This window comes from Thunnus albacares, chromosome 14 (assembly GCF_914725855.1).
Source record: "Thunnus albacares chromosome 14, fThuAlb1.1, whole genome shotgun sequence".
In the NCBI taxonomy this organism is placed as follows: Eukaryota; Metazoa; Chordata; class Actinopteri; order Scombriformes; family Scombridae; genus Thunnus; species Thunnus albacares.
In genome coordinates, this window is record NC_058119.1 from 13,081,885 (window position 1) to 13,099,813 (window position 17,929).

Consider the following 17,929-nt stretch of genomic DNA (forward strand, 5'->3'; position numbering starts at 1 on the left):
TATGTGCTGTCACTCAGGTGTTGTAATAATAATCATTGTGTCTTATTGACTTTCTAATTTTCACATGACTTCATAAACTAGTTTCACACATTCATTAAAAAAAAACAACATATGTGTGCTTTCGGCCTCTGACAAAAACAACAGTCATTGTTGGATTTTTGTTTTAACACTTACAAATATATCATGACTTGAAGTGTGCCACACAGCTGTGCACCTGATATGTTACGGTTGGGAGAAAGTTGGTGGTTATCTGAAATAAAAGTTTACTTTTTTTCTTGGGCTTGCAGCGTGTGATTTCAACTGACAGTACTCTTCTGCTAATATGATCTTTACCCACAATCTAGAATTAAAAAACATTTTCTGTAGTTGTTCAGTGTGTTTACAATGCTAATAGAGACCAGATACAATCTCAAAACTACTTTCTAAAAGATAGTGTTGTTTTCACCCATGACAGTCTTCACATAAACAGTAATTATCTTACCAAGATTGGTGTTCATTCTTGACTTTGGAAACAGTCGTTCGACAAGGAAATCTTAACTCATGGTCTAATTACTAGTTTTTTCCAGAACTTTCAACCACAGTGTTTGTGCAGTGCAGTCTAGCAATAAATAAATAAAGATACCTGCTTTATTTACCGTAGTGTATTTGTGTGTAAGTTGGTGTGTCAGTGAGTGAATGTGTGTGGTTGAGGATGGTGAAGAAAAAAAAAAAACCCCAAGAAACAAGCTTTTCTTCAGGCTCTTAAAACTTAAGTCAATAAATCCCCTGAAAACCAACCTGATCTGCTGCTGTGAAAGTTATGATGTTACAGCAACAGGCCGTAACCTACTCACAGACTTCTCTACCAAATGCTTGTTACACAGTGTGTTTTTTATTTACTTATTTCACATAATCTGTCGTAAAAATAGCTTTGTGCAAATACGAGCTGAAATCCAGAGCTTAATGTGATTTGTGTTGCCTTCACACAAAGAGGTAGTGTGTGCACATCCAAAATCCTAAGTGACTGATTTAAAAAGTGAGACGGTGAAACAGGAAAAGATACATAAACATTGGATTGAGTGTCAAATTGGATAAACCTTAATAGTTTGAGCCAATTTTCTGACCTTATTCTGTCTTTATTTGTGTATAGTGCAGACGTTCAGTCAGGTTTTACACTGTTTTATTACGTAAACCTTGGTAGACTATCTATTGATGCATTATAGTGACTTTATTATGAGTTGATTGTCAGCACTGGCCCTCTAATAAATCTGCAACCAATGAGCACTATACCTTTGTGGCGGTATCTTTTTCTGTCTCACCTTTGTGCATATGTGACCACACATTTCGTATCAGTGAATTTTTGTTCTTTACTCTATTTTTGACCCTAAGGTAAGGTAATCTTCCCATAGGGACTGGTCTTGCTGCAACATGTAGAGTCCTTCTTCAGTTAGTACAGGATTAGAACAGTTCTTAGTGAGTTTAGTGGTTTTTAAGACGCATTTCATGCTTCTGTGATGAGTCTTATTGACTGCCGTTGGCTTTTGGGTCCTCCAGTTTTTGGTGATCCAGGATCTTGATGTTCTTTTCAGCATTTTCAACATTCCTCAACAAAGTCTCCAGCCTCCGCTTGATCTTCTTCTGGTCCTCCAGAGCGCAGCTGATCACTATGGCCTGAAACTTCTGGTCGATGGGGACAGGCGGTGCCTCGGTCACACAGGCAGAGTGCAGGGCCAGCAGCTGGTGTCTTGCGCCGTCCATGTTATCCATTAACTTCTTGACAATTTCGTCTATCATAGATGTGGCCTTGCGCAGAGCCTCCTCCTGCTGGGAGTTTCTAATTGTACCAACAGAGACCTCCACACACAGTGTACGCCCCATTAGACGGTTCGCAGTTAAAGTCAACTCTTCTCTCTCTCCTAGAAGATACAAAAAAATTAAAGAAATCAATGCTGCATCTTAAATGACATAAATGCAGTAGAACATTAATAAACTCTACTGTAAGTGGCAGAATTTTGACTCTGTTCTCCGTGTGTGTTTCTTCTTTATGCTCCAGTTTCCTTCCACCATCAAAAGACACACAGCTCAGGTTAATAGCATTGTCTTAAAGCATGGTGGGGTACTAGAGTAGGTAGGATAAAGCCCTAATTTAATGCAATGTAATCCAATAAAACAGCCCTGCAATAAAAACTGCACTTGTGAAGCTTTTAAAGTTCATTTTTACGACTGTGTCGTATTTTAAATCTGCAATTTTGGGTCAACTTACAGATTTGTTACTTTCTCCAGCAGGTGAAAAATAATAACACAATTGCCTTACAATATAATGTAATGTAGCAATACATTCAACACAAACTACAGTTGCTACAAAATGGATATTTTTTATATAAGTGGTACATTACACATAGTATTATTTTTTGTAATGGACTGTACACCTGTTAGTACAGTAGTGTATATAGTCATAGGCTATGTATTAATGTATAATTCAGCCTACTTTTAAGGTTTTATTTTTAGGGATAATTTATGGCAAAATCAGGAAATTGGGATGCATGTAATCAGATAAATACTGTATGATGATTTTAATTAAATATCTTTACCTTATTCTACAGTATATTATACAGGCCAACTAAATTGCCTGTGGCAGATTGAATACTGTAAGTCTGCTGTAAACTTGCAGCTGGGTGGAGTACAAAAACTATCATGTTGCCTGGTTCTTTTTCAAATCCCCTGAGTTTCTTGAGCACCACCAGCCAACCACAACGTATCACTCAGAGAATAACCTCACTAGATCACAATGTTAAAGCTACAAAGACACAGCACTGATTCCTATACAGACAAACCAGATGTATCAGACATACTGTGGCTTTTTTCTGTAAAGTCATTGTCAGGAAACAAAGTTTGCTGTTACAAGCTCAGTAACATTGTCTCACCAGCACAGATGTTGAGTATTTCTTGGCTATTTAGAGTGGACTGAATCATTTCCAGGATGCACTCCCTTTCCTGCTCCAAGGCTGATGCTGCTTCTCGCAAAGACTCCACCCTGACAGACACAGAGACAACAAAACATCAGTGGTTCTCAAAGCAATCATTTATTTTCACTATAATTCTATCAATAAGATAATAACACAATGACAGAATGTGACTATTGTGGTTGTGGATTTCATACACTTTCTATCATAAAACAACTAAAATCAGAAAACTTATCAGATGGGGGGCTACGGGACTTAATCTTATCAAACTGGGGGTCCGTGGTCTCGTTTGTGTCAGTTTAGGGGAACCACTGCAATACATGACCACTCCCATCCATTTACAGACACTTCCTTTCACAAAAAAAAAAATCACGAGTTGTTGTAATAAACTGACTAAACCATATTCAATCCACATGTTGAATGCTGCATAATGAATAAGATACAAAACTACACCCACTCTTATTTAGGATTATTAAACAGCTGGTTAGTCGATTAAAAATAGATTCTCTTTACCATAAAGAATGTGAGCAGCCATTGAATGTACTGATCATAAAATGTACAGTGTAGCGCACATGGTAAGGCCTGTAACCTTACTGTACCTTATTTCCAGCTGATCCAAATGCTCAAGCAGTCGCCCGGAGCGGTCTGCCATGGACAGTGTCCTGCTGAACTTGCTGCAGGGAGGTTCGTTCATTTTCGACTGTATTTTTGCTTGAGCCATACTGGTGAAGGATTAATGTTTAGATCTCGTCCCGGAGAGAAATCCTGTGCGATCAACAGTGTGACTGTCTCCCCTCTGGCTGTAGCAGCGGCGCCCCAGGGAGAACATTTCCAAACATGGGCTGCAACTTCCTTTCCTCAGTCCTCACAGAAGTTTCCCGAGGAGTCTAGAGCATGGGTTCCCAAAGTCTGGTCCGAGGACCCAAGAGAGGTCGCTGAGAAGGTCCAGTGGATCCCCAAAATAATTTCATTCTCTACACATTTTGAGCCCTTCAAATATCAGTTTTACTTCATGTCACTTATTATTATTGTACTACATTCAACATATCTGCAGGTGAGGCTTTTGTAGCCTAAAATATTTTAGCACTCATTACATTTTCAACAAACCCCGGCTTAGATGGCTGGGTTTTCTTTTTGACTTGTTTAATTTTTAATATAGTTGGCAAAAAAAGAAACTGACAAAGATACCTGAAAAAAACAGATATGTGAAGTCAATGGCATAACGGCAGCATAACAGAGTTCATGGATACATAGACTGTATGCACCTGTTCAAACATCAGTGTAAAGCTGGGTCAAGGGTTCATAAAGGGTTCATAAAGTCAAACTTTTTAGTGCCTCTAGATTAAATGGCTGGCCTAGTGATAGGGCTCAAAACTCTTGCTCTTAAAATGCTAGAGTGCCTCTACCAAAGAGTAAATTATTATAAATGTTTCCAGATCCAACTTCCATGCTCTATTCAACCTGCTGAAGGTTATAATATATCTGTTACAAAGGCAGAAACGCACACAAAATAATTGAATGCCAATTTGCAGTACCCACTGGAATCTGTCAGTCACCTGCTAATGTTTTCAAAGCAACATGAGGAAACTAACAGAGGTGTTGCCAGTATTGTAGCTGTAATTAGACATGACTTCAGTTGGATAACTGTTTATATCCAAGCCAGTTCACAAAATCAGTTTGGTGTAAAAAGCACAAAGCAGACCCCCGGTACAATGTCTCTTTAGTTTCTTTTATTTTCATCCAGATGAGTGTAAGTGTGCTGTGTACTCTGAGCTCCAAGGTGTTATACCATATTTCTGTAGCACAGATCAATAATGTCCCTTTTGATACTGTTGAGTCCTGAACAACACAATTAACACTTTATGGTTTTCATTTTAGGGAAACAGTTGAAGATTCCATCATATACAGTTGAGGACTGGGATTGCAGCAGTCCAGAAAACACTGAAACTTTCCTTGGGGCACATAGTTAGCACTAATCCTTAAGGTGCGTACAATACATTGGATTTCAAGTCTGCAATGGAACAGAGAAGGTAACCGGAGACGCAGTTAGCAGCGTGGTGTCACTAGTTCAGCTACGGCATCTTGCAGTGTCATCAGTGCCATCTATAGCACATGTGTCGACACACTGAAGTGTCGAGTCTTCACAAGAGAGGACAGTGTGTAAGCAACAGCCACAAACTAGCCTTCCAAAACATGAGAACTTCCGACTCTGACCAGTGGTGATCTCCTGTGTTGATTTTAAAATGATTAAAATCACAGCAAAAGAAGTAAAATAACGAATAACATTTATTTAACATATTCTCAACATAAATCTTACTATTAATATCTGATGAACACTGTGTCACAAAAAAAACAACAAAAAAACGATCTTTTCATATCCTCAGAATTCCAAAAGGCTTCTTTTAAGAGCTTCTTCCAACTCTGTAAATGATGAAAAAGGGAATATTAGGATACACTGCAAACTGCAAGACAATCAAATGCATGCTAGGAGACAACTTATACTAACTTATATAATATACATATATAATCTATGTGTTAGTTTTTATCCATTTGTTCACATTTGATTTTTTATTTTATTACTTTTGATCCATCTTATAAAGCACAATTAAATCCCCCCTAACATCTTCAGTTACGTTATCTTACAGCTTTAATATCCAGGTATATATTGTCACTGCAAACAAACCTACTGTCTTTAATTTTATTATTCATTAGCATTATCTCCAAATCTAACCTCATCTTAAACACATTTTCATCTTTATTTATTGTTACCTGCAAAGCAAAACGTGACAGACATTCTTTATTTGCATGGAACCAACTCTGTTTCAAATATTGTGTTTTTGTGGGAAACTCAACAGTTGCTTAGAAAACTTCATAACAGCCACCCAACTACCAAGACTAACACACACAGTGAATGTTTATCAGACTCAATTACTGCAGAATACTTCACTGTCAGTAAAAAAATACACAAATGGATAAAGATTCAGCAAAGGAGAGAAGAACACAGCACAGGCGCACAGTCAACATTACCTCTGGGAACAAACTAGATCATCTTTAAAATACTGCATACATTGTGAAAATGCAATCACTCTTCTAGCTGCTGACCTTAACTACATGTGCATCCACATACACACATACCTGCTGACTCTCTTTCCTCTGCACTCACAGCCAGTGCCTGATCCATCTCGTCATTAGACTCATCTGTAATGGAATACATAATGAATGAAGAGCCGGTTCATTAAAATTAGTAATAAGCAATAAGATAATTAGACACTCAAACATATTAAATACTATTTTTTGTACTGTTTATAGAACGTATTTCATAAACAATCAAATTACAGCTCTACAGTATGCCAAGTTTTAATTTTACTGACAATTAAGCAGATTAGTCTTTGACAAAATGATTACAATTTTCCAGATGGCATCAATTTTCCAGCTTTAAAAAAAAGAATGAAAACACACAGACTAAAATTTGATATAGTATAGTGCCTGTAAAAACTACAGTATCTATTTTTCCACAAGGCGTAAGTTACACGAGGGCTATATACAGAATATAGCCTACTTTCATTGGCTTCGCTCTCTTTCTCTTCCTGCTCCATGTTCAAAAACTTCACCAGTGTTTCATCTTCAATCTCTGCAATAACAATGTGAAAACAGAATTAAGTGCTGCAAGCAAACGTAGATAATAAATGTCAAGATTTGAACTGATTTACCATTAGTTTCTGGTTTGATCTCCACAGCGTTGAGTATTTTGACAGCAGTGGGTTCTGCTTTCACGTCTTTCCTGCAGGTCCTGGAGCTCATGCAAGGTTCCAGCGCACAGTGTCGGGAGTGATAGTGTTTATGGAAACTTGGAACGTCTGTAAAACTCTCCTGGCAAGTTTTGCATTCTACATCGAAGGTCTTGTCCAGGTTTAAGGCTGTGTGTTTTGTGTGGACGTGAGTCTTCATCTGCGCGTAGGAGGGCACAGATAGACTACAAGGAGCGCACACATACTGACATCTTCCATCAGCGGCCAGATTCCTCATACACTGTGTATACATAGCTTTCATTTCTTCTTTGCTCTTCTCTGAACCCATGCACGGGCACGAGCAAGTAGGCTGACTGGTGCTTTCAGCAACAGTTGGCTGAACGACTTCAGCGTCATCCATGCAGTAGTAGTCCTTACTGTGAAGACTCTTGTAGTGCTCCAAGAACTCACCTTCCGATTCGAACCGCATGCTGTCGCATAGGCCGCAGAAGTGGGAGCTCTTTATCTGCCCGTCGTGTTCATTCGTACAATGTCTGCGTACGGTGGACTCTTTAAAGAACTTCTGTGGGCAGTGGCCGCAAATGAATCTCTGAAAGCTGTGACTGCTCACGTCTCTGCAGTGTTTCCGGACGGCTGCTTCCGAGTCAAAGATGTCCTCGCACATCCTGCACATCCAAGTCTTAGCTGCTGTTGAGGAGCGTGCCTCTACTGTGTCAGGTTGAACCGTTGTCTTAGAGGATGAGTGCAGGGTGACTTCGCTGCTGGTGGACGGCTTGTCGTCGATGATGGTGGTGAGCTCCTCGGGAACTTCTTGTTCGGTGAAGAAGGTGTGTCCGCTGTGCACTTGCGACACGTGCGAGAGGATATCTTCGTAACGAGGCATTTCCACTTTGCACTTGCGGCAGTAGAAAAGGAAGTTGGACAGATGAGCCCCCCCGTGAAAGCGACTCATATGCAGGCGGGTAATTGAAGACTCTCCCATGTGTTTGCCGCACACACCGCACTGATGGAAAATCTGGTTCACGGCCAAGAGATGCTTGCTGGCTGTGGCTTCCTCTGAGAACTGCAGACCACACTCGCAGTACCATGCTGTTGTTGAGTTTCTGCTGGTGATGCCGTTCAAACCTAGTCTCTGCCGTTTGGCCGGAAATTCTTCAAACTCACTCCTCTTCTTGTTTCTCTTTTGAAAAGCTGTTTCAAAGCCAGCGGACTGCCTCTTCTCCTGAGTCTCTTTAGCCCTCTGGGTGCGTTGAATTTCACTAAACCTGCAGAACTGAAGAAGTGCTCTCACCATTGTTTTGTTGACCTCCACGTCATGCTGGGTCGATTCTTTGTGTTTCTCCATTTCAGCTTGGCTGAGGAAGATTTTACAGCAGAGGGAGCACTGCCCTCGCACTTGCAGCTGTTTCATTACCTGCACTATGGTTTTATCAGCCTTGGCTACCGCACAGCCCTGTCTGCAGTGCACACTGAAGGAGAAAAGACAGGAAAAATCAGTTCCATGAAAATTTGAACAAAAACAGCGGTAATATCAATATATATTAATACATTAATTGCAGAGCAGTCACAATGAAACTTACTTAAAGTGAGCTTGAGCAGCCTGATGTGAGGTAAGTACTTTGTGACATAAAGAACACCGGACATTGAACGCTGTATCCTTGCACAAAGTGATGAGACGATTCTTAGCACGTTGTGGGACGGGAACTGGCAGTGCTCTTCCTCTGGGTTCTTTACAAGAAGAGAAAAGTAAAAAAGTAATCTCAATTATGTTAATATAACACCTCATCAGCACTTGCTTTAAGACAGCCTTATGTATAATAACCCTAAAATGACAACCAAGTTATTTAGAATATTTCCCCTATCTAATATGCACAGGAAACCTACATATCCAGCTCCTTCAGGGACAGGTTGTTGTCACTTTTTGGACAAGTTTGGGTATTAAAGTGTTCATACTACAGTAAGGAGTCTCCTGCACAAGAAATTTGTATAATTACACAAATTAATTAGAAAATTGTTAAATATTAATGTTTAATAACAACATTTTCACTTCTCTATGAACATTAATTTTGGAGATTCAGGTAAGTGAGGTTCTGATGAAAATGTGTACATAACCACACAAAATATTCCCCTCATACAAAAAATATGACATTATTCAGATGTCATTATGGTCTGAAATGTATAATCAACAGACAAGGCACAGTTCAGTTGCAATAACCCTTACCACTCATTGCGAGCGACTCTGTGAAGTGGTTTTTGGCTGACATGTGCTGAAGACACTCATCCCGGAGGCTGAAGAGGAGGTAGCATGCAGGACAGGCGAAACACACGATCCGCTGATAGGTCTGTGTGATGCTGTGACCCTCAGCACTAGATGAGGACACCTAGGAATCGAAACAACATAATGCAAAACGTTTCTCTTCACAAATAAATCAACTAATTAGTGAAATATTAAAAGAGCAGAACTATTTAATTAAACAGTTGGAAAAGGGCAAAAACCTTAGATTCAAGATGTTTCCTCCACGCTTCTTTAGTCTGAAAATACTGACCACAGGCCTCACAGGCAAAGAGCTCAGATGGACTTCCTTTAAGATTGACGGTTGGATCGCAAGGGGAGTGGTCAAATCTAAACACATGATATATATTTTACTGAAAAATATGCCCATTTGTGCTCAGGAAAATGGTTTAAAGCACTACACTTGCACTGGACATGAACAGAAAAGAATTACCTTTTTAAGTGACCGTCGAGGAGAGACGCATGGTCATACACTCGACCACAGTTGATAACCGGACAAGTGTGTTTAGTTGAAGTATTTAGGGGGAAAGGAGCAGGTCTGTGTCTCCGTCCAGAACCAGCACTGATCACTCCAGGTTTAAGACCTCAGTAAACATAGAGACAAAGTACAATAAGTTGCACAGTCAGTCAGCTGACAACCCCCCCCACCCCCCAAAAAAGTTATAGTACAGGGGCAATACATACAACAGAACAACACTTGATTGAACTCAATCACTGCAGGTTTAACATGTGAGTGTTATAGTACAACTGACTTCTAATTCATATTACAAACGTACCTGGCATCTTTAACCACATATCTACACAACGCTTTGCTTCCTGATGGCTTCCATTTGTGGAACTGAAAGCCAGCTCCTGCTGTCCATGTGCTTTTTGTAAGATTTGTTTCTCCTGAAAGAGAGACATGAAGAGATCAACAATAACAGAAAATAATCTTTAAACCATAATTTTTAAACCTGCCTCGCAATTAATTACAAAAAAGTAAGCTAGATGTGAGTGGAAACCAACAGATGGTAATAATGTTAATTTTCTAAATGATGAACAGTATTATGTTGTTGTGTTGAGTCACTGTTCATTTTAATAGGTTGCTACAGTTATTTCCATTCTGCCCACAGGGTGGCACTGTTGCTGCTACAAATGACCTTAACTGACCCCACATATACTGTGTGCATCTGTGCATACCAACACAATACACAAAGAAAATTCCTCCTGAGCGTTGTGTTGGAATGTTATCCCTAAATTTGAAAAAAAAGAAAAGAAAAAGAAAAAATCTCCATTGACAGCTGTTTAAAGATGAGATTGTACCAGCATCCTTTGGATTTTTCTGCAAAGAATGAGTACCAACTAAATTTTTGCAAAGTAGATAATAGAGACAGAGTGCAATTAAGTCCAATTAAGTCTGCTAGCAAATAACAGAAAAATGCCTAAAAGCTGTGGTGGGATGCACTACCAACAGGGTAAAGAACCCATAACTAAGTTTTTATAAGCTGCCGAACCGGAAAACTGAGCCTTTAAGAAGGCAAAAGTGGATACAGGCAATACGATGTGATGCATCTGCAGGACGAATGGGAAAACTGGGATCCTGACACTCGGTATCCCTATATGTGCAGCCAGCATTTTGTCACTGGTAAGTCAAACATCCAAATGTCAGTTTTAGGCTAACTATATTTCTCTAAGTTCAGCTAAAGCATTTTGACAGTATGCAACTTGTGTTATAGTGGATTGTGGATAAATCAGTAAGCTATGCAGTATTATGTTTGAGTTTACCATTCAGTGGGATCATTTCTCCAAGAAAAGCAAGGTAAGGAGAAGGGACACTGAGACAGACACAATATTGAGTTTGTCATTGTCAATATAACTTTTCCTCTCTGGTAGACATATGGTGCTAAAATAGTCCTCTGGCATGCTGAAATCTAATGATTTAGCTAGATACAGACATTCTGTTAACGTTGCAGTCCTTGGTTGCATATTATGATGCTGACTGTTTTCCACTCTGGTGGGCGTAGTTTTCAATGACATTTTGCGCTCTGTCTCTAGTTTAAGCGTATCAATTATCACATTATTGTCACACCATACTTTATCTATACTACTCATGTTACTGTATAGTTTTGAGTCAAGGTAGGCTAGAAATTCCACAGAATAGATGAGGAATTGTCTATTTTCCTTTGCTGTTATAGATGCATAAATGTGAGTGTTTCAATTGAAACACTATTAGAATGAAGTGTGTCTCACTACTGAATATATTTTATATTTAGCCAGAACTGTCAAATATGCATCACAACCTTTTTTGCACATAGATATTCATATCTAAACTCGTCCTTTAACAGTACTGTTAGCATGTAAACATTCATAACGTAGTTTTACTGTTTCTACTTTGTTTATGTTACATTTGTCTACCTTAGTTTTTGATTGAGCCGTGTCAAAGAAGAATTTCTGTTACTATGTGATAGACAATTAAGTTTAATATTATTTAGTGTAACAAAAAGTGCCCTTGGGAGGAAGCACAAGTCATTTTGCCTGTAAATGGAGACTAATGAGAAAGATTACAGATGATACTGGCACTAAGTGAAATAGGAATGAAAGTCTGACAAGCAACAAAACGAAAGAGGATCATTTTATTTAAAGTTAACTTACCTTGAAAGCTTTACATTTGTCTTCTCTTGCCCGTTTCTCTTGGGCCACCTGCTGCGCGAGTCTATCCAGAGTAGATGTAACATGCGCTTTATGTCGGTCGATTTTATCTTCCAGCTGCGGGAAAAGAAAAATCACAGCAATTTATGGAAATTCTAGACAAGTATCCATTCTATCTAACAGAAATTAGAAATTTAGAGGATTACTAGTTAATGCTGCTCTGATTAGCCTCTCACCGTGTCTGCATACGATGAACATCCCTCATCCTCACTATCGCTCAGCAGATCAATACAGTCCAATACTGGTCTGAGAGGAGCCTCCTGAGGCAAGTACAAGACATCATGTCATTAGTGTGGTAAAAGATTGCAATTCCTGCATAACCTTTAAAAGGTGATTACTTAATTTTAATATACCAATTGAAACAGTGATGAAAAATAATCCATAGCTATTCGACACACCATTTTCTAGCTTTGGAAGTTTGTCAAGTATATGAATACTCTCTAAAATATAGATTTTTCTTGGGGATGCTGCTTGCGTAGTGATTCAAAATTCATATACCCATGAATGAAGTGAATCTAAATGGCAACTCAGTCTGATTCTTGGTCAAGACGTTAATGCATTGAATAACCAGTCAGAGTCCAGTCAGTAACAAAGGATAAAGTAAGCAGTGTCATTGACAATGCTGTGCGTGTACTGGTTATCTTATCCTTTGAACCTATTGATTTTTTAATAAATATATAAGCCTACACATGACTTACTGATACAAACTCCACTTCTTCCTCCACCTCATCTTCGTCTGCTTGAATTGGAGAAGACATTTATCTGAGGAAAAACAACAAGCTAATGTAACTTTTGCAGCCGCAGCTCTAACTTTGAACATTTATGTAGGGGAGGGGGTGTGCACCAGTAAACATACACCAGACAGACATGTGCCTTAACTGTAAAGCGCCTCCAATTTTAACTTTAGCTTTAGGCCTGCTAACTCGAGATTAGTCAAAATTAAGAAATTAACAGCCGTAACATTTCTTCAATACGTCTCTTACGTTTGAGATGATGGTTCAGCGGTTAGCTAACTAACAGCACGCAAACTGCTCATTATTATTTAGTTACAGTAGTTGTAATATATCAATAAAAATGAGACAGTTACTCTGATATATCGGCTTGAGTAGCTCTCCTCGTACAGCTCTCATATACTCGGTGCTAACGTTGGTAAAGTTTCATAACGGACTAACGTTAAAATGTTGTAAAACACATCGGAGGGCAGCTGAAATATTTACAAACTGTTCAGCAGCATTCACGTCGATGCCAGGCGTGTCTAAAGCAACAAAAACACGACTTACTCTCCGGTGGAGTGCAACTCAAACCCACTAAACTCAATGCAAACCATGCAAAGTATAATTTCTTCATCGCTCACCTACCAGAGAGCCTCTCCTCTGTGCTGCCACCGGTGGGTGGAAGCTGGACTGCAGTGAACTATGCTTTAGCACTGTTGTGTTGCTGCAGTATAGCTCCCGTCCAGCGGTGGCAGCACTGAGCGGCGGAGCAGAGCTTTAATAGTTGAGCGAAGAAGAAACTGATTTACGCGCCATACAGAGATTTTGGGTTGGTTTGTAAAAGGCACTTGCCTGTAGTCCGCTGGTTTAAATTGTATTTTAGGTACTTTAAACAAACTTGACATAGACCAGAAGTCTCCCAGTTTGTCACTGAGAAGTTCACCAGCCATCAGATGGGTTCGTAACATCAACCGTTGTCCGTAATGCAACTTAATTAGCACCAAAATCGTGAACATGTTGCTTCGCTTGGGTTGCAGTCCAAGACACACCCCTTAACCTCAAGCTAAAAGTAACGTTAAGCTAACTAGCTCTGTGTTTGCGGGTGCAACGGGCATTAGTCGCGAAACGAATGCAATGTAAATACGCTTTACGTTGGGCATGGTTTGCTGTCAATCACGTAGGGTTGGAGTCAACACACGAATGAAGCTGAGCGTCATATTACCTGCTCGTTCTTCACTCCTCAGTTGACTTCTGCTCTTTCCTGTTTTTAGCTACGGCATCCCGAAACGTCTGCAACGTCATGTGCAAATCTGAAGCGCTCCTTTTTCACGCGGAGTGTGCCGCCGGTGCGGAGTTTATCGCTATTGGGAGAGAACTAGAACGAACTCCGCCCGTCTGCTCTGCTCACTCTCCACGGGTTGAAAATGTGAAACTATCACTCCATCGCTATTTCCTCAGTCGGATTCATATGTATACCCAGTAGCCGATTCCCATCATCACAAAATGAATTGATTATAACTTACAAGTTCACAGACATGCTTGTTGAATTATTCATATCAAGATGAGTAAACAGCAGCTGTGGCGTGCACCGGGGGGGGGGGGGCTCTGCTACTCATGTGGAAGGCAGAATATGTATACATTAGAAAGGACATGCATATTTATCAACGTTATTAGCTATAATATGGGAAAGTGCAATCATTTGTTGCATATTTGCAATTATTGGTAAATGCATACGTGACACTGACATGATGATAATGTACAGTTATATGCACAGAATATAACACAAAAACACAACAAAAATGTGTGAACATGCTGGAGTAATCACTATATGTGCAAAAATGTTTAATGTATTGTTCTTATATGGATATATGCTGTAACTATAAACTTTAGTCAAAACATTCATAGGTATATGTAATTTATTTTAGTTTTGGACTATGGGTTGTAACCAGTGTGTACACAGGACGATTCAGAAATGACTAGTGTACAACCCAGGGCAACAGCTTCTTCAAGGGGGCATTGGTGCCAAACATTTCAACCCCATGCATGTAAGTGGATTGCCTCTGGAGATGTGAGTATACAAATACCATTTATGCAAGCTTATTTTACATGTATTGCAATGGCTATAAACATACATCTCTTTCATTAACATATGATGACATGTAAAGTAAACATTTCTATATTTTTTGCACATAAGTAGGCCTACATATGTTGACATACTCAAAGCCATAAATGGCAATTATTTGTGTAGTGTAAAAGTTGGAATTTAATGACTATATATATTCCTTAACTGAAAATTTGTTGACATATATAAATAATAGGTTTACCACATAGACTGTAAGTATTCATACTAACATACATACATAGTATTTGTTTATGGTTTGTATGAAAATATACTTTATGTGCATTAATTGTACTGTATATATGGTATTTTAGAGTAGCCTTCCTTACCATAACAAAAACCTTCCTTTAATTTATATATGACATAAAATAACTATTTATCCATCATGTAAAAATATATATTGACACATGCAATATATGCTATATAGATTTACAGCATAAATTGACACTTTTTTACATGCACTTACAATAACTGGCTATTGCTTATATGAGCACTGTATGGGGTATTAATCATGTAGGTTCTTCTCCTTTTCAGATAAAGCACACAGTATACATCCCAAGATTAAGAATGTAGTGTATAGGTGCATACAGATGTGGTCATATGGTTTGACAAGCTTTATTTCTGTGAGATTTTTTTTTTTTTATCCTGTGTTACCTTGTAAAGTTTCAAATAAAACCCCTTTCTTTCCTCATATTGCTTTGCGTGACTCTTCTTTCATCTGACTCAAGAAAAGCTCTGAATGATATCAGTTCATCCAAAATTACGTAATCATGGTTGGATTAGGTTTGAGGTTGTTTACTCCTGAACATGTCTGTGCATGATGTCTCATTTCAATGCCTGTCAGTAAAAGAGCCACCTAACAAGTAAGTATACAGCAAAATAGCCTATTACCTTTTAATAACCTATAACAGATCGATATGTTGTATTACTAATAATGTTATAGTAACATTGCATGGATATCATTGGATACAAATGCAAAATAACATCATAGCCTGTATGACTCCTTTATACTACTGTTACTATTACACCACCATTCGTTGAGGCAGCAGACTCCGCAGCAGATTACTGCGATGCTCAGATGAATCTGCTGACTCTCCCTGCCCCTGTTAGGAAAAAGAAATAAATAAATAAAACTTGCGTGTCTGCTGAGTCATGCATTATACCTCACAACAATGATAGAAATAGTCTGGGCTGTCCACTTTGTACCCAGAGGCTTAAACGTGGCAGTTCTGCAACGATTCACGTATGTCAGCCACTGTCTTTATTCGCATCTTGAGCTCTCAGCGGTGTAACTGCGGGAGAGGAGCCAGCTGTCTGCGGCTGCGGGAAACTGTCCTACATATCGCTCTATGATGATCGCTGCGGCGTTTTTGGTGCTGTTAAAGCCGTACAGTATTCAATGTGTGCTGCTATTATTGTTGCTTTTGCTCGGGACTATTGCGACAATTTTGTTTTTTTGCTGCTGGCATCGCAGGCTTCGTAATGGAAAGCATCCTATGAAATCTGTGCTCTCTGGACGCTCCAAGAGCCGCGGTGAGTAGCGCAGGCCAGCCGCCTCTCCTCATCCTGTCAGCTCATGTCTGTATACTGCATGTTATTCATAGTCTGTTTTTATTTGTTCTAGCTAGAAATAAAGTCAGCACATCTGCAGTATGGGCTCTAAGAAGAAACTAACACTTGACTCATGAAGGTGTTAATGTGTGTAAAGACAAATCAGGCTGAGTGCAGCCTGAATTATATTATTATTAGTCTTTTAAATGGATAAACAGCTGATATTTGACATGTCATGCTTAACAATAAATGTTAGATCCTAATATCTCATTCTAACATCTGTTATCTGTCCTGTAGTTGGCCTGCGAACGCATCATTTTCGATCAGAGGTAGGATGAACTTTTTTCATTATGGGTTTGAGTCAGTCAGTAATATCTAACAGAAGGATCAACCAGGAGTTAAATGTGTGCAAGCTTTATGCAGCCCTTCGGATTTTTCCAAGTAGGCCTATAATTTGACAAATGCTTCACCCAAAATCCTATTTCCTTGACTTTATTATAGAGGACTGCATGACTATTTTAAGGACCATATTGTGCGCAGTGCGCATGTGTCATCAATAAATAATGTAGGTGATTTTGCAGTTTCATTCTTTGAAGAAGGTTAAAGCTTATTACACTGTATTCTCAGACATGCATGAATTAAAAGTGAAGTCCGAAGAATCGTAAGAAACCTCTACAATTTATGAGCTGTGTCATCATGTTTAAAGCGTCCAGCAGAGCTTCAGTCTGTTTCCGTTCTACGGACTTTGTTTTCAACGTTTTAAAAACGCTCTTGAAATACAACAAAATGCATGAAAACAATGTTAAAACCACCACCATCAGCAAAGGTTGGTGAAAAGTAGGTCTATTTCTGATACATCATGTTTTTGCGCAATTTTTGTAGAATGTCACATTTTATTGTTAGATTGCATTTTATTTCATTCTCTGGTATCTATAAATAAAATAATTTTGTCCAAAAGTAAAAATAAGTCAATACTCTATAAGTTATAAGTAGCTAAATATATATATCTTTCTAACATTGTTGCTTAATCATGCTGTAAGATTTAACTAGGCTGTAGTAATGTGCATGTACTGTAGACTAATTACATTTCATTCCTTTTAGCTTTTGTGAGTCTCCATAGTTTTGAATCTCCAAAAGAAAAGCAGACAGTCTCTTGTTTGCCTCTCATAGCAGGTTATGTTATTGAACGACAGGACACTGAATCCCCATCAGGCAGCTCAGCACTGTAGCTGGTAGGGATTCAATATCATTTTCAAGGACACTACAGCTTTAATGTTGAACAGCAGTCTTCCTATACTTTAAAACAAATCCAGTCCAACAATAAATGGCTGAAAAAACTCCTTTAGAGAGACTAAAGAAGGTGGAAAAATCCTACAGTGCAAGGTTTGCTTTTCTTCTAGTGCAATGATTTTGAGTTGCTGTATCATCTCTCAAACTCGGTCACCCTCTTTGTTTGGTCTCGTAGATTTTGAAATCCACATGTTCACCTATATAGGTCAGCAAAACACAACAGCGCCTCCCCAGCTTAAAACCCCCCCAAATCCAATAAAATTGATATGATGACAAAGCTTTTTTTTTCATTCCTCCTGCTAAATCTGCTACTGCCTGAATCTGCTGTCAGCTTGCTTGACATTTATTCATGTTTCACAGGGCTTCAGACACAGTCCACGTCACGCAAGAAGGAGCATACATGCTCGAGCAGCAGAGGAAAAGCCCAATCTGGTTGAGGTTCCTGAGAGCGATCCAGATTCATCATCCACTCTAAGAAAACGCAAAGTGAAGAAGAGAGTTCTGCCTGAATTTTACCAGTCTGTACAAGTCACCCCTACACGCAAACCTGTAGGTATTCCATTTAGCTGTAGTCATGATTAATA

The 17,929-nt window shown here is 39.0% G+C and overlaps 3 protein-coding genes across 14 annotated transcripts in view; 1 reads left to right on the plus strand and 2 right to left on the minus strand.

Annotated features, from left to right (window-relative positions):
* Positions 1 to 849: 849 nt before the first annotated feature.
* bag2 (BCL2 associated athanogene 2) lies at positions 850 to 3,820 on the minus strand. The gene is made up of 3 exons (XM_044372485.1): positions 3,542 to 3,820; positions 2,904 to 3,013; positions 850 to 1,895 (listed from the first exon to the last, which is right to left on the minus strand). Exons 1-3 carry the CDS (start codon positions 3,661 to 3,663, stop codon positions 1,501 to 1,503), a joined length of 627 nt encoding a protein of 208 aa, XP_044228420.1. The 5' UTR covers positions 3,664 to 3,820; the 3' UTR covers positions 850 to 1,500.
* Positions 3,821 to 4,657: 837 nt separating this feature from the next.
* znf451 (zinc finger protein 451) lies at positions 4,658 to 15,166 on the minus strand. Of its 7 annotated transcripts, XR_006407079.1 has the most exons (14): positions 13,608 to 15,166; positions 12,371 to 12,434; positions 11,849 to 11,932; positions 11,616 to 11,729; positions 9,761 to 9,872; positions 9,418 to 9,568; positions 9,188 to 9,314; positions 8,913 to 9,072; positions 8,272 to 8,419; positions 6,653 to 8,160; positions 6,502 to 6,573; positions 6,078 to 6,140; positions 5,260 to 5,363; positions 4,658 to 5,169 (listed from the first exon to the last, which is right to left on the minus strand). XR_006407079.1 is itself a non-coding variant. In XM_044372413.1 (13 exons), exons 2-13 carry the CDS (start codon positions 12,428 to 12,430, stop codon positions 5,323 to 5,325), a joined length of 2,640 nt encoding a protein of 879 aa, XP_044228348.1. In that variant the 5' UTR covers positions 12,431 to 12,434; positions 13,608 to 15,166; the 3' UTR covers positions 4,658 to 5,322. The 7 variants fall into 7 exon arrangements, 6 of the variants coding, with proteins under 6 accessions (XP_044228348.1, XP_044228352.1, XP_044228351.1 ...); XM_044372413.1 differs by having other exon boundaries at positions 4,658 to 5,363; XM_044372417.1 differs by lacking the exon at positions 13,608 to 15,166 and adding an exon at positions 13,031 to 13,053 and having other exon boundaries at positions 4,658 to 5,363.
* Positions 15,167 to 15,604: 438 nt separating this feature from the next.
* The window catches only part of dst (dystonin), a 107,996-nt gene continuing 105,671 nt past the window's right edge, over positions 15,605 to 17,929 (plus strand). For 2 of the 6 annotated variants that reach the window (XM_044372404.1, XM_044372406.1), the window contains exons 1-3: positions 15,605 to 16,037; positions 16,353 to 16,384; positions 17,706 to 17,894. In XM_044372404.1, coding sequence (XP_044228339.1) covers positions 15,854 to 16,037; positions 16,353 to 16,384; positions 17,706 to 17,894 — 405 coding nt within the window. In that variant the 5' untranslated portion in view covers positions 15,605 to 15,853. The remainder of the gene's footprint in view (positions 16,038 to 16,352; positions 16,385 to 17,705; positions 17,895 to 17,929) is intronic. The other 4 variants (XM_044372405.1, XM_044372411.1, XM_044372408.1 and 1 more) reach the window with 3 other exon arrangements.